Source organism: Gobio gobio (genome assembly GCF_949357685.1).
Source record: "Gobio gobio genome assembly, chromosome: 4".
Lineage (NCBI taxonomy): Eukaryota > Metazoa > Chordata > Actinopteri > Cypriniformes > Gobionidae > Gobio > Gobio gobio.
The window spans coordinates 45,559,389-45,575,117 of record NC_137100.1 but is presented as its reverse complement, the minus strand read 5'-3'; the positions used below and the strand labels follow the sequence as shown (position 1 = coordinate 45,575,117).

At 36.3% G+C, this 15,729-nt stretch overlaps 2 protein-coding genes across 4 annotated transcripts in view; both read left to right on the top strand.

Annotated features, from left to right (window-relative positions):
• Nucleotides 1-6,386, top strand: part of tango2 (transport and golgi organization 2 homolog) — a 32,239-nt gene extending 25,853 nt beyond the window's left edge. The window contains exons 6-9 of one of the 2 annotated variants that reach the window (XM_079816235.1): nucleotides 382-449; nucleotides 609-756; nucleotides 2,989-3,093; nucleotides 3,259-6,386. In XM_079816235.1, the coding sequence (XP_079672361.1) occupies nucleotides 382-449; nucleotides 609-756; nucleotides 2,989-3,093; nucleotides 3,259-3,379 (442 nt within the window). In that variant the 3' untranslated portion in view covers nucleotides 3,380-6,386. Of the gene's footprint in view, nucleotides 1-381; nucleotides 450-605; nucleotides 757-2,988; nucleotides 3,094-3,258 lie in introns of both variants that reach the window. The other variant, XM_079816234.1, reaches the window with a different exon arrangement.
• On the top strand, nucleotides 3,569-15,729 carry tmem150aa (transmembrane protein 150Aa). 2 transcript variants are annotated; one of them, XM_079816232.1, is made up of 8 exons: nucleotides 3,569-3,700; nucleotides 8,208-8,452; nucleotides 8,599-8,646; nucleotides 8,728-8,814; nucleotides 8,905-8,972; nucleotides 12,043-12,170; nucleotides 12,750-12,927; nucleotides 14,540-15,727. In XM_079816232.1, exons 1-8 carry the CDS (start codon nucleotides 3,623-3,625, stop codon nucleotides 14,836-14,838), a joined length of 1,131 nt encoding a protein of 376 aa, XP_079672358.1. In that variant the 5' UTR covers nucleotides 3,569-3,622; the 3' UTR covers nucleotides 14,839-15,727. The 2 variants fall into 2 exon arrangements, with proteins under 2 accessions (XP_079672358.1, XP_079672359.1); XM_079816233.1 differs by lacking the exon at nucleotides 3,569-3,700 and adding an exon at nucleotides 6,593-6,681 and having other exon boundaries at nucleotides 14,540-15,729.

Genomic DNA, 15,729 nt, shown 5'->3' with positions numbered 1-15,729 from the left:
CTGTGTCTCCTGGGCCAATAATATCTAAATATCTATCTATCTATCTATCTATCTATCTATCTATCTATCTATCTATCTATCTATCTATCTATCTATCTATCTATCTATCTATCTATCTATCTATCTATCTATCTATCTATCTATCTATCTATCTATCTATCTATCTATCTATCTATCTATCTATCTATCTATCTATCTATCTATCTATCTATCTATCTATCTATCCAGTCTGTCTGTCTGTCGGTCATATAACCTCATATATATATATATATATAAAACAATACATGGAAATAAAGTATATTATGTTGCTGTAAATATGTGTTTGATTGTCTTTTAGCAGGGAGCACTAACACATTTTTTCTCCACTGTTGTTGGATACAGGGTCAATGAAGACACATTGTGTTACTATGGAAACAAGGGCAGTTCGGAGCCCATTCATCTCAAAGCAGGTTTGTTCAGTCCCTCGGTTAGCACTTGCATAAAGCACTGCTGTTTGCTGTGGTACACCTACTGTCTGCATTACAGACCACTTTCACTCATTCAGCACCAGATAGGTGGGTGTCTCAAAACTCACAGGAAGCGATGGATGATTGTGTTTGTTTCAGCAGGAATCTATGGGTTGAGTAACTCTCTTCTGGAAACTCCTTGGAGAAAACTGCAGCATGGCAAACAGCTGTTCACCAGTGTAGTGAGCAAAACACTGCCCTCTGATGGCTTAGTTCAGGAACTGCTCCATATCCTCAATAATGAGGAGCTGTAAGTGTGCATGCTGCTTCATTATGAAAATAAGTATTCTTTTGCTTTTTTCTTCCGTTTCTCTTTATCTTCCATCTACTTTTATCTTTCTTAAACAATCAAACCAACATCCATCCTCTTTGATCCTCAAGAAGCACTTGAGACATAAAACAAATAGATTTTGAGATAGTTACTTTATAGAATCTTTGAAGTTACCAGCAGCATGATTTTTGAAACCTTTTTTATTTCCTCAGGTTTTATAATGTAAATGCAGACAGCATATCATAATGACATTAGATATTAAAATGCAACATCGGATAAATCCACGGCTTATGTCCATGTTAAGCATTGTGGTTTGTCACTGTTTTAATACGCATTTCCTTTTTATTTTAGCACTTATCAAAGACAGGCTGGTAGCCTTCCCATATCAGCAATGACCTTTTAGATCATTTATGAGAATGAAACAGAGACATCTCATTAGACAATATGAACCTATTTGCATTCATAATAATTATGTATTATTCATCAGTAAGGGTTATTTATGAAAAATGTAAGTTTGCCCCAAACTTTTGAACAAATGTGTGTGTGTGTGTGTGTATATGTATAGACGAGTTTCTGTACAACGTCATCACAGAGATACGCACACAACTAGGAGGCAGAAAGCAGCACTTATTACGGATATATATATAAAGCATATATATATATATATATATATATATTAGCTAAATAATGAAGATTATGAATCCAGGCCATTAATAGGGCAGATTGGGATCCCGGAGGTCCTATAATATATATATTAAATGTACAGAACATGTATAGCAATATCACATGAGAGGGTGTAGTTTCACAATAACACTTTTATTTAACTTATTAAAATTATTGAGACGTTAAATGATATTTCAGAGCTTCTCATTGAAAATTAAGTGTCTGCACAGAGATGCATTAAGGGCACAATTAGGCCCTTATGTTATAATGCATATTTTATGTAGCTACATTACATACAGTGCTTAATTTGTAAATGAATTATTGCCGGGTCAAAAATGGCAATTAAAAGACGCTGTGACCGACACTGACCATATAACTTTAGTTTTCCCGGAACATAAAATGACAGCACAGCTGTAAGAGCATCGTTCACAAGTTTCTGCACTGCCCTAACTACAGCCTATAGTGTATTATTCTGTCACGTATTTAGTGTTGAGTCCAAAAATCATTCAGTTGATCAGTGATATTTTCTCACCGACGACATTGTTGCCTTTTCATACATCACAACTATTCAGTGTTTTCAACCACATACTGTTTATTTTAGGTTTCAGACATTAAAAATCGAGTACTATAGCCTATAGAAAATACAGCTAGTCTATAATTGGTTCAATTCCAGTTCCATACACTGATGTCTATGGAAGCTACAATAATAATCCTTGCAATTATAATTTGACAATTATAATCACATGTCTCTGTCTGGCAATCCGATAGGCGAGTCTGGGTTTGGCGGTTTCCAGGAGAACGGTACTTACCTGAGTGCATTGTGCCAAGTGTAAATTTGATTTTATTCATATCAGATAGCCTGCACATTGTGTATGAAACAAAGTTTACTCTATTCTTCTCCCAGTTCACTGGCCACTTACTTTTATGCATTTCAGAAAAATTTATGAATTTACATGATGTAAATACAGCAGATCCTCTGAATAGCGGTGGAAACTCATCGCTCGTCGTTATAGACTATCAACTAACATGATCATTATAAATGTATTTAAATGATACAACACCTTCACTTCCACATTGAAAATCGAAATATATCATATAATTCATGATATAGTTAACAAGTCTGTCAATATTTTGAATTAAAAAGGAATATATGTCATAGTCTGCCTTCATGATGTGTCGCCAAGGAACTACTCGACATTGCGGTTTTGCACCCGTGCGCACCCAGTATTGTTTGTATACAAGAAACCCGTCTCTCTCTCTCTCTCTCTCTCTCTCTCTCTCTCTCTCTCTCTCTCTCTCTCTCTCTCTCTCTCTCTCTCTCTCTCTCTCTCTCTCTCTCTATATATATATATATATATATATATATATATATATATATATATATATATATATATATATATATATATATATATATATATATATATATATATATATATATATATATATATATATATATATATATATATGCATTCTTCAATTACTCAGATCTTGATCAAAACACCAGAATGATTTTGTACATTAAAGGAATCTCACCTCTACCTTTTCCAGAAACACCCCGGACCCCACGCAGGAGAGTCAAGGTGTGGGCTACAGCAAGGCCATGCTCCGAGCCCTGTCTGCAGTGTGTGTGCGCTCACCGGGATATGGCACAAGGTCCCATCATGCTATTCTTATTATCACCCCTCTCTCTTTCTCTCTCTCTCTCTCTCTCTCTCTCCATAGAAAATGCAGCATGAACTGGTTGAGTGTCACCCTGATCTATTTTACCCTCCAGTTTTGATGTTTAACTGGGGTCATATTTGTGTCTATCCATCACAGGACCAATACAGTTATCCTCATCGACCGAGAGGGAAACGTGAGCTTTACAGAGCGCACCATGCTAAACTGTGACATCACCCAGTGGAGCACAAATAGCTTCCACTTCAAACTGCAGGAATGAGGGCCAGATGCCAGGCCAAGGGAAGAAGACCCTCACGCTGTGCCTTTATCTAGCCACTATCTGCTCAAGCCATGCAGCACCATTGTTTCGACCCATATGAACATGGTTAATTTTTACTACAGCCCTGTTCTGAGAGGAAGATTGATTGCACTTTCCCTTTTTTCTTTCTAATTTAGCTCAATAATCGATGGCTCACAAGAAGGCTCACACAGAAGCTACGGACAGATTTCCATATGGTTTACAATGTTTAACTCCATCCACAGATTTCCCCTCAGATCAGAGCACAAAGGTCTGCATATTCCATCTGGATCCACTCATAAGGTGTGATTTTGAGTGCATGTGATTCTCTCTAGATATATTATCATTGGCATGAAATGCTGTTGACAGAATTTGAGGAGCAAGATGTCTACTGCCAAAGAATAATTGTGTCAGTCACAATCATCATGAACACAAGAAAATAAATCGTCTTCATAATCTTGCACAATGTAACATTTGCTTGCTATTCGGTGCGGTAGGGATCCACTGTAATACATTTCACTCAGGAACACATTGAATGCTACTGGCCAAATTTTTTTCCTTCCTTTTTTTTTTTTTACTTTAAACAGTCATTAGTTTTCAATCATTAGTTTAAAACAGATATAGATTATTTTCAAATTGAATTTTTTTGTTTGATATTAAATTAAACCAATTTTGATTTAACTTTGTAATGTTCACAGTTTGAAGTCTGTATGGTTTTATATCTCCATCGCTGCTTTCATAATGTTATCTGAATTCTAATATCAACCCATCGTTATGTCAGCTGTCAGGAATCTGAAATGAACATGTCATTTGATGTCACATCTTTAGTTGACAGCGGTGTCCCTGAAATTTCACCTTTTAAATGACAGTTACGTCCACATGTCTGAATATGATAATATGCTACCTTGAAACAGGCCCTAGATTAGACAGAGTAACATTCAGTTACAATTAATGATTCAAAATTAGTCCCTGATATTTTAAGCTTGTGCGTGTTTTATCTTTTCAGTTAACGACAGTGAAAAACAGATATGTTTTTAGATACAATTATCTTATCTGAACTGACAGCAACAACATTTTAGCTACTACCAAGGTAACTGAAATCAAGTGTGGGAGCTCAGGTATTTTGTTCAGTGCAGTGACCTATGTTAGTTTCCCTTGTCTTCATGTATGTCAAGAATAAAGCATTTACAGTGTTTCTTAATAGATATGTGAATTACTGGACAACTTAAAAACAAGCCTGTTGTATTATCTATTGCATCTGTCAACTAATATAGGGGTGTGACTGATTGTGGTCTGCTGCCATCTAGGGAAATAAAAAATTTTTTTTTAAATCAGGCGAAGCTGATCCTAAATTAAAATCCAACAAATTAATTTCATTAGTGAAAGGTATCTTGAATGAATTAGACTAGGAAAATGTCCTTTACCTTAACACATATAATTGAATGAGAACAAAGAAGGAAAGCCACTGAACACACACTTTTACAACCCAAATATGTTCAAATAAATTATTTTAGATCAGACTCCTTCATCCTGTGCATTCTTACTATTTTCAGTTTTCATTAAAGTTAAGTCAGTTCATTCATGGTCATGGTATTAAATAAGTTGGATTTAATCTTCTCAATGTCTATTTCCATTCTGCATTTCCAAAGAGTGTAATGAAATGTAAATTTTGAGAAATTAAAAAAGCACTTCTGACTCAGTAGTGATCAGGTGTATAAAAATCCATTACACAATTTAATGGAAGAACAAGTCATACATATCATTAATTTTCTTTTGGCTATATTAATGATATCTTCGGGCATATAGAAATGTGATTTGCTGCATATAGGCAGACACAATAAACATTGAATCCGTAACTGAGATTACAAACATAAAACACAAAAATGCAAATGTTTTATTCAATCATAACACGTTACTATAAAAAAACTTTTATATGAAAAGAGAAAATATAAAATCTTAAGGAATAGTATATTTGAAATATATTTGCTGAGTTATTCTTGACTTATATAATTGCATTCTCAATATAACATATTAAATACATCATACCAGAGTTCAGCTTAGTAGAATGACAAGGGTAATTCTTACAGCAACGTGACAGCTAAGAAGGACGTGAATGTTATCACTGTTACACGTATCATTTTAATAACAAGGAAAATGTCTGTCACCCTACAGCACTGTGATAGAACATAGCATGTACTCCAGACAATGTACCCAATAATTCACATTTTAGTTCATTTTAAACAGTATTCATGGATCAACCAACACGTTAAATGCCGATAAACACATTCTGGCCAATTACCTATATGACTAATAAACTGGATAAGTTTCTAACATAAATATTATACTACACATACAATGACTAAAATGTTTAAATGCTGAATAAAAATGTGCAATCCACCTTTAATATATAGTCTGCTCTTGCCTGAATGTGTGCTAATGTTTTTATTATTATTGCAACCAATGAGCTATTAAAAAAAGCTATTAAAAAGGTGTAGGCCCGGTTTCACAAACAGGACTTAGTCTAAACTAGGATTAGGCATTAGTTCAATTAGTACATTTAAGTAACTTTTATAAATGTGCCCTAAAAAAAACATTTCCGGTGTGTATCTTAAGACAAAACAATGGCACTGACATATTTTAAGATACATCAGTGCAAGTTTCTTTCAGTTAACACAACTCAAAAATGCATTTTAGTCTAGGACTAGCTTAAGCCTTGTCTGTGAAACTGGGGGATAGTGATACTATAATATTTTAGTCAGAGGACAGTAGCTATGCCCACACACTATATTATTGGTTTCTCTAAGAATCACCACCTATAATGCATTTCAAAATGTTATACATTTTAAAATTGTATTTATAAAATAAAAATAAAAAAGTGGATAATGCTGCAAAATTTCAAATGATTCGGGTATATCAATATAATTTACATTATTTTATTGTATGTATTTTATGTAACCATAAAACAAATAAAATCAAGGCAAGTCTTTTTAATGAACCTCTTCATTACGCTGTTGTGCCTTTGAACGTCGCTGTATTACCATTATGGTCTTGACCGTTTTATACAGTCTATGGCGGTTTCTTTCGAGCCCCTCGGCCGCCGTACTTTGGCATTGTGGGTAAAGTAGTCATCTGAAACTTGCTACAGCTAGTAGCGCATTCATTTCAAATCGACAAATAACTACAATTACAGTGAGGCGCAAGGAACAGGTTTAGCAACAGTGCCTTATCTTAAAGCTACAACCACAGTTGAGTGAGGTTGGAAGCAGGGAGTAGCAGGACTTGAGGTATGTGAATATGAATGTCTTATATGCTTGTTAAACATTTTTTTTCTCACAAATATTTCCAGGAGGACTCTGTATCATCTCTTGAACTCACTTACAAGCAGTAAGGAATTTGCCTCTCTGGCGTCAGCAATCGTTCCAAGGTTTTGTTGGACTCTACGGCTGTCTCAAAACCGAGTGAGCTGCCTACCAAGACAGCATTTTCTGTCTCTGTCGCGTTCGAATGGTTTACGAAAATGCTATCTAAGAAGGCAGCGCACTGGGTTTCGATACACAAACCGTTGTTAGCTTCATTGCTATTGAACACGGAATTGCTACCTGAGAATTGAGACAGGCGGTCATTATATTTAGAAACGAACCAGAAGAGATGCAAACTGTGTTTGATTGTATAACGTTACAAGATATCGTGAGATCAACGAAGGCCGCCTGAATGATACTTTAGTTGGTAACACAAATGAGTGACATGAAGTCAGCCGGATATTCACCTGCACGAGTTGTTGATGTCAACATCAGTAACAGATTTTTTTTGTGTGCTGATGCTTGTAGTCTATATCCTAAAGTAAGGTTTAGATTTTCTGATTATGCTTGAAAACCTAGTAGGCCGACTGTCTGGACCGCATTGTAGTCATCATACCACAGCTCTTAAGTGGTCTGCCACTTATCGGTGTTGCTTTCCAGCCAGGTTTTCAGATAGCATCATGTGGCAGTCATGTGCAGAATTCCAGTACAGCTTAAGTTTTTATAGCGAAGTTCACTGCAGCATAGACACCCAGACTGCAGGATATGACTTATATGGACTAGAAGTGCTCTTTGTTACAAAATCAAAGGGCAAATTGCCAATGGAAACAAGCTCTAAAATCCCCTAAAATTGGTGCATGAACATTAGCTTGGCTGCTTTAGTTAAAGTAAACATAACATCAAAATCATTTCTCTTTCCTTTCTAAAAGTCAGGATGAAATGAAAATTCACCCCATTTTCTAAATGCATGCTATCGATCTTATTGTACATGATTAATTCATGCATGTTCCTTTTCCTTTTTTAATTTGACCTCATCATTTTAAATCAAACTGACATCCTAATCTTCCAGTGAAACGACAGACATCTCTCTGGTGACATATGCTGGACTTCTCCAATCATTTAGTCTGCTTAAACCTTTTTACAATCCAATCTGCCATCCATCCAATCAACCAGATTGAACCAAGCCCCGCACATTTTTGATTATCTGTTGCACTCACAATATAAGATGTGATTTAATGCACGTTAATATTTAATACAATTATAATAACTTGCTCCACCTTGAAAGTTCTTTTGTTTACGGCTGATGTCAACCTGTCCATTTACTTGTGTATCTTATTGAATATTCTATCTCGCTCTGCAAAATGTCACGTCATAGAAGTGAAATGAATTGGGAATTTTGTCATGACTTTTAAAGTTGGCTGTTAATGTTTATTTTAATGAAAGAATTTGCGATAACCTGTCTTAAGTCTCTCTCCTCCATTTACCTCCTTTGTTTCCAAAACACTGATCAGGCCTGGATTTGGCAGCCAGAAAGAAGGGGCAGCGTGGCATCCCTCTCCTCCTCTCATGTCCCCTCCCTGTGTGTCCTTGCATGTCAGTGCCCCCTTGTCCTCCCCCCCTTGTCTCACCCCGCCAGCCCACTGTGTTCCTCCCCCTCATGCTTGGGACAGACTGGCCTCACCGTCAGACCAATGACTGCCTGGATCATACTGCCTGTCAGCCTGGCTGCCTTCTCTATCACTGGGATATGGATAGTGTGAGTTTCAATATGCTGTCACCCTTGACCTGTTCATTATTATTTGTTACATCAAATAGTTTCTAAAAGTTGACATCAGAGCTTTACCTCCCAAATATATAGATTTAAATTGCAAACAATATAGTGATGCTTTGCTCTGTCCTCAGATATGCTATGGCTGTAATGAACCACCATGTTTGCCCTGTCGAAAACTGGTGAGTTGGGCTTATTTCAGTCAGTTTATTTAGAGAATGTGATGTTTACATCATTTGATTTTCAATGCTATTATTTTAAAGGTCGTACAATGTGACCTGCACAGAGGAAACGGCCAAGCTGGGCTTCCAGAAAACATGCTGCACCATTCAAGACATCCCCCTCATCAGGTAGTCTTTATTTTGAGCTCTTCCTCTATTTCAAGTCTGCGTGTATTTCCAGTGTGACCTGACAATGTCTTTGTCTTCCCTTTGATTCAGTAAATGTGGATCTTACCCTCCCGAGAGCTGTCTGTTCAGTCTCATTGGTAATGTGGGAGCTTTTATGGGTAAGACCGTTTTTGTTCTCATATTTCCACACATTCTACACCAGCAGTAACTTATCGAATAACAGGGAACAAAGCATGATGGGAAGCGTTCAGCAACCTTGCATTCGATGCTTTTTGAGTCACGATGCCAGAGGTGTCGCAAAGATGGATGCCTGCATGAGGGGACATGATAAATATTGCATCGTCACTGATGAATGTTTTCTGGGGTCGATTCATTATGTTGTGTGTTGATATATTGATATGATTAGGGGTTTGATTGTCCTTATCTTGTTGAAGGTTGGCTGTCATCGGCTTATATTTGTGTTGTTGTGATATGAAATCAGAGGTGTGTTATTACACACTTTTACACACCACATCAGAATGCATAAAATATCAAGCCCTTATAATAAATAGAAGTTAAAAACCATAAGAATTGTGTGGGCAAGTACAGCTAAAAAGTAACATAATATAAATAAAGTTGTTCCCAAAAAGTATTTGGATACTAAAGTCATGCTTCAGAATGTATACATGTCTTTGTATTATAAAACAAAAGATCAAATCAAGTAACATTTATTTTAAATATTTAGCAGCACAAAGCAGAGAGAGAGAGAGAGAGAGAGAGAGAGAGAGAGAGAGAGAGAGAGAGTACAAGACACATCAAACAGATTTTTTTTTTTTTTTTTACTTTCTATTTCAGATAAATGCTGTTCTTTAGAACTTTCTATCCATCAAATAATCCTAAAAAAAATTTTTTTACACCACTGTGTTCAACTGATAATAATCATAAATGTGTGTTGATCATCAGATCCTCATATGAGAATGATTAGTGAAGGATCATGTGTCACTGAAGACTGGCGTAATGATGATTTGATCACAGGAATAAATTACACTTTACTATATATTCATATAGAGAACAGTCACAACAGAACTGTCACAATATTACAGCTTTTTTGTATTTTTAATAACATAAATGCAGCATTGGTGAGCAGAATGTAAAAACATTAAAAAAACTTACCGTTCTCAAACTTTTGAGGAAGTGAGGAAGTGCTAGTGTATTAGTACTTCCTCACTTTAGTTCAATTTGAATAAATTAATTTGCTTTGCAAGTAATTTTGTAATTCTGCATTTCCTTTTGTACTTTTTTTTTTTAATTGCGTGATATAGGTCTTAAATTTAATTCATAATAGTCTTGAAAAGGTCTTAAAAAGTCTTAAATTTGACTTGGGTGAAACCTGCAGATACCCTGTTCTAACACACACTACCGTTTTAAAGTTGTGAAAGAAGTCTCAACAAGGCTGTGTTTATTTGATTAAAAATGCAGTAAATTATTATCATTTAAAATGGCTGTTTTCTGTTTTAGTAGATTTAAACAGTCTTCAACACGTTGTCTTTTCTATAGTCATAACACGAGCCTCAAGAAATCATTATATTATGTTGGTTTGGTGTTTAAGGGACATTTCTTATTATTAATATCAATGTTTAAAACAGTTGTGCTGCTTAATATTTCTGTGGAGACCATAATACATTTTTCAGGATTTTTTTTTTGATAAATAGAAAGCTCAAAAGAACAGCATATATTTTAAATAGAACTATTTTGTAACATTAGCAATACGGCTTCTTTTGATCAATTTATTGCTTCAATAATTCATTGCTGAATAAAAGTAGTGGACTATCAGAAAAGTTCTAGCATCATTTGTTCGGAGTTGCTACTACTTGATTTGATATTTCTAATGCAATGAGATTTTAAATGTCCTAATAGTATAAAAACTGTATACTGAAAATATTGTCAGAGCAAAGGAAAAAAAACAACAACTATGCTCTACAAGTGCTCTACACTATGCAGTGTTTCCCAAAGATTAGAACCAGATTGGTTGATTGGCACACATATCGATTTCGATCTTGATTCAGTATCAATTAGTATGTATATATCCTACTGTACATATAAGGAAAAATAAGTTTGTCTTTTTAGCACTATTTTAAACATTTCTTGGGTTAAATTATATTAGCTTGCATTCATTAATATTCACTTGTGTGTGCTTATATAAGAATCATTAAAAATATTAGGATGTAAGTTATTAATCTTTAAAATTTCACATTTAAAGAAATCTAGTGTTTGATCATGTCTAAATATGTATTCAAATGCAAAACCTAAAAATAAGTAAGAAGTTATGATCTGCCAGACTAGATACCATACAAGCACCTAGTAGATAAACCATGGCTTTACAAATGAAAATGATTATTTTTCCAGCCACAAAATGACTCTAATTTGCCTATTTGCATTGGAATTCTCTATTTTAACCTTAATTACTACACTAATTGTAATATAAATAAATACAAATATTTTAAATGGTCATTAATGGACAATAGCATAATTATTTCACAAACATTAGGCTTATTTAGTACCAAAAAGATATCCTCAAAATATTCAATAAATATTATTAAAATAAAATACAGAATATTTATTTAATTGAAAAATAGTTAAGGTGTATGGTCACATTTGACCACCAATGAATGAGTAATGTTTGTGAAAAATTGATAAGCAATGAGGGCTAAAGAAAAACATTAACATTAATGTTAACAATGTTGCATCTCCATCACTCTCCATAATAAATTGATCCTGTAAATATGGTTGACATAATAATAAATTATCTATACTTTTACTTACAGATAATTTTCATCTTTTACTATACAGGTATAGCAAATACCTGTATAGTAAAACGGTTGTATATGTACGTGACCGCTATGACTACGTACTCGCCGCCGGGAGATGAGAGCATGTCGCAACTCTATTTTTCAACGCCTCTGGCTTTAACTGTAATGCAACATTAGCGCCAAAACGCTATTTATTGTTTGAATTTCGTATTCAATTATAAAAGCTTTCATATCAAAAGCAGGTTTGGCGGTTTGGCGTGAGATTTAAAAAAAGTTAATGAATAACGACGCGCAATATGTGGCGGCCGGTGTTGATTCTGTGGCGCACTGCCACAAATTAACCGATGTGTGGGAAACACTGCTATGGAAGAAAAATCAAATAAAAGTGTGAAGTGGTCTGATTGCTTTGCTTGTGCTTCTGTTTTCTTTTTATGTGAAGTGGTGTTGGTGTGTATGCTACGGTACGCTCAGATCATCGAGCACAGGAACCATTGTTGGCTCAACACAAGCGGACTTGTGTCTGGATGTACCAATGCTGTGGGCCTAGTCATGGTGGGCAACTTCCAGGTCAGTCTCAGAATTCTGCCTAAACACTGTTTGTTGAAGGTTTGTCTGATTGTCCGACACATTTATCTCATATCAGAGTAACAGTAGGACATTATTAAACCATGACTTTTTGTCATGCCCCAGTTACCATTCACATACCAAGCATGGTAAGATGCTTTTGGACATCTGTTAGTGCTTTATGAGAAGATATGAAGGGCTGACTCTTTACCTTTTGTCTTTTCATGGGCTGTAAATTCAGTGCACCAGACTGATGCATTGATCAGCATCAGAGTGATTCAGAGAGGCTGATGTTCTCAAAGTGATTAGTATTGATCCATGCATGCATGCAGCAGTCTCATTCTTCAAAATGGATTTTAGAGGGCGTTTCTCTCCCTCATCCTTAACAACACTTCCATCCATATGCTGAGTGTGCAATAGGCAAGTTGCTCGTTGCAGGAAGACATGTATGTCAGTGTTTTTCTGTCCCCCAAGTTAGATGTCACACAAGTATGTCTGTTTTCTAGTTTCATTTCTGGTCTTTTACTTGCAATGCTTTGATTTTATTATTATTTGAATAACGCTGTACTGCTTTTCGGCCAGGTGGACCATGCAAAAACACTTCACTATGTGGGTGCGGGTGCCGCCTTTCCAGCAGGCATTCTGTTCGTGTGTTTGCAGTGCTTGCTGACCTACCGGGTGGCTGTCACCTCTCTGGACTACTGGATGGCTTACGTGCGTGTAGCACTGGCTTCTGGTGCTCTCATCACACTGGTTCTTAGTATCCTTCCTTGTTGAGTGCGACTGGAAAATGATGAATGAGTGTGTGTTCACAATATGTCTTGACATTGATTGCTTATTTGACTTGTTTATTTAGACCGTATTACCTGTGTAATTTGAAGGCTGTTGTCATTTCTTCATTCTCATGTCATTCCAAACCTGAATGACTGACATGCTTCTGAGGAGTTGAACTGGTTGCTCTAGCCTATTCCATGCAATGAGTGGATGCCGGGGATAGTTGGCTCAAATAGTTCACCAAAAGTGTATATTCTGTCATCATTTACTCACCCTCATGTCATTCTTAATCTCTATGACTTTCTTTCTTCTGTAGAACATAAAAGAAGATATTTTGAGAAACGGTTCAGTGTTTTTTTTATTTTATTTTTTATCACATATAATGCAAGTCAATGGTAACCAAAACTGTTTGGGTACCAACATTCTTCAAAATATCATATTTTTGTCCTGCAGAAGAAAGAAGGAAAGGTTTGGAACAACATGAGGGTGGGTAAATGATGACAACTTTCATTTTTGGGTGAACTATCCCTTTAAGCTTCAAAAAGAACACAAAAGCATCATAAAGCTATCATAAAAGTGGTCTATATGATTTGTGCAATATGTTCCAAGTGTTCTAAAGTCATACAATAGCTTTGTGTGAGGAACAGATGTATGAAGTTATTTATTGATAATATTTTCAGATAATAAGTCAGTGAGTTGAACTTGAGAAACAGATCAGTCCGTTTTGTCTGTGAAACAATGAGTGTAGTTTTATAAACTGGATCAGCATATCTATCGAAAAGATACAACTCAAAAGAATTCACCTCGTAATTTGTAATATCATAATTCGATCTTCAGGTGAAATGACAGACTTCTTGCCACGTATGCTGGACTTTTCCAATCATTCCGTCTGCTTATTAAACCCCGCCCCTTTCTTACAGTTGCTAGTTTGCTTTCATACCCCCCCCCCCCCCCCCCCTCATAATTTCATCATGACTTTAATTTTGACTCACAGAGCTCAGAAGACTTGCTGTATGGTTTACAAATTATAAGGACTACTTTTTATGATACTTTTATAGTTTGCAAGATTCTCATTCATTGTAATTGCATGGGAAAGATATACATGAGGGTGAATAAATGATGCCATTTTTTGAACTATACCATTTAGCATCAGATGTTTTAAATAGTTTGCGGCGCAATCAGGGCAAGGAAAGCCCTAGTAGTACTGAGCTTTTATCTGTTTTGTCTTCCTGCTGAGGTTCTGGTCATGATCATGAAGCCCCTGACTGATATTATAGTGGAGGTGTAATCTAATTGCTTCGGTGTAGATGTCGGCATGGAGACTGATGAGCCCAGCTGGAATCTCGGGGCCTTCCTGCTTTATCGCCGCTGTGTTCGTAAATGATTTATGTTTTTTCCCCAACTGGAGGAAAGGGGGTGGGGGTTAAAGGGTTGCTGGGTAATGTAACTATGAGAGCAGCTAATTAACCAGTCTCTTCATAAATAATCCATGGCTTTCCTCACTAAAGTTAATTTCATAAAGACCAGCTGTGCCTTCAGCTCACACAATTATAAGCAGCCATTTTTGAAACGTTTGAATCCTTGATGGTCCTTCTCAGGTGGGATATTCTTCATCCACGAGAGCTTTGTTTTACAACATGCGGCGGCCATCTGCGAGTGGGTCTTTACTGTAATCATCCTCGTGTTCTATGGGACTTTCACCTACGAGTTTGGCACGGTTACAACTGAGACCATGATGGCCGGCCTCCAAAGGAACCTCTCGCACGGGCCCGGTGTCATGATCGGAGACGACGTCCAAGCAGGCGGCATGGGAAGCAGCAAGGGTTTGAAATCTCCAGGAGGAAGCAGCACCTCCACTCATCTGAACTGCACTCATGAGAACATCGCAATGCTTTAAACGCAGTCACATACTGGCAGATGGGATGCCTCACGACGGTGCTCTAAAGACCACGGTTGTAAAGACCACGCTTGGGCTGAGATTAAAGTGATTTCGAGGAACCATCCAGTTTGAATTGAGGCAGGTTTTGTCGGGTTTACATGCGTGACTGTTGTATATTACCATTTCAGATTTGAGTTTTGTCTGATAGATTTGTCTTTTTTTTCCCCTGTCCTGTTCTGCCTTGTGAGAAACTTCGGTTAGGTTGTTTGTGGATGAGAAGGACAGAATGAGCATTTTTCTAAAGAGAAAGACAGAAGGGGGATTTTAGCTCCACTTTAAGGTTATTGTAAGCACAGATCCAATGGTTCGTCATGTTACTTTGCTGTTGCTTGAACTGGGTGATGGGGTCAATTTTTACTGTCACGTTTGCACAAATGTTTCAGGGTTATCTCTCTTAGAGCTACTGTTTGCCCACCCTTACTGTTGCAAATGGATGATTTGCACGTTACACATTGAATGAACTTGTAGTTTTAAGTTCTTTTCACTTTTATTTGGGATTGCAGACTATCAGGAACAGAGTATTATCATTTTTGAAATCGTGAATGTCTAAGATATGGATCAAACTATAGCCATTTGAGTACCTGTTATTCTGGAATTAGTAGAAAAACGCATTTGAAATAATCTTATTTGTTAAATTAAGTCATATTCACCCATTTTTGTAATAGTGGCCTTTTTAATGATGCAGTGGGTAAGATAGATGTTTTGTCATGCTGGGTTGCTTTTGTCCTGTTTATTCTCTGACGAGGTGTGTTTTGTTTTTCATTTCGAGCAGAAGGAAGTTATGTAAGGTGACACCAGCTTTAACCTTGCCTTCCTGAGAAGTTGTAGAATAAATATATTCGCATTGAC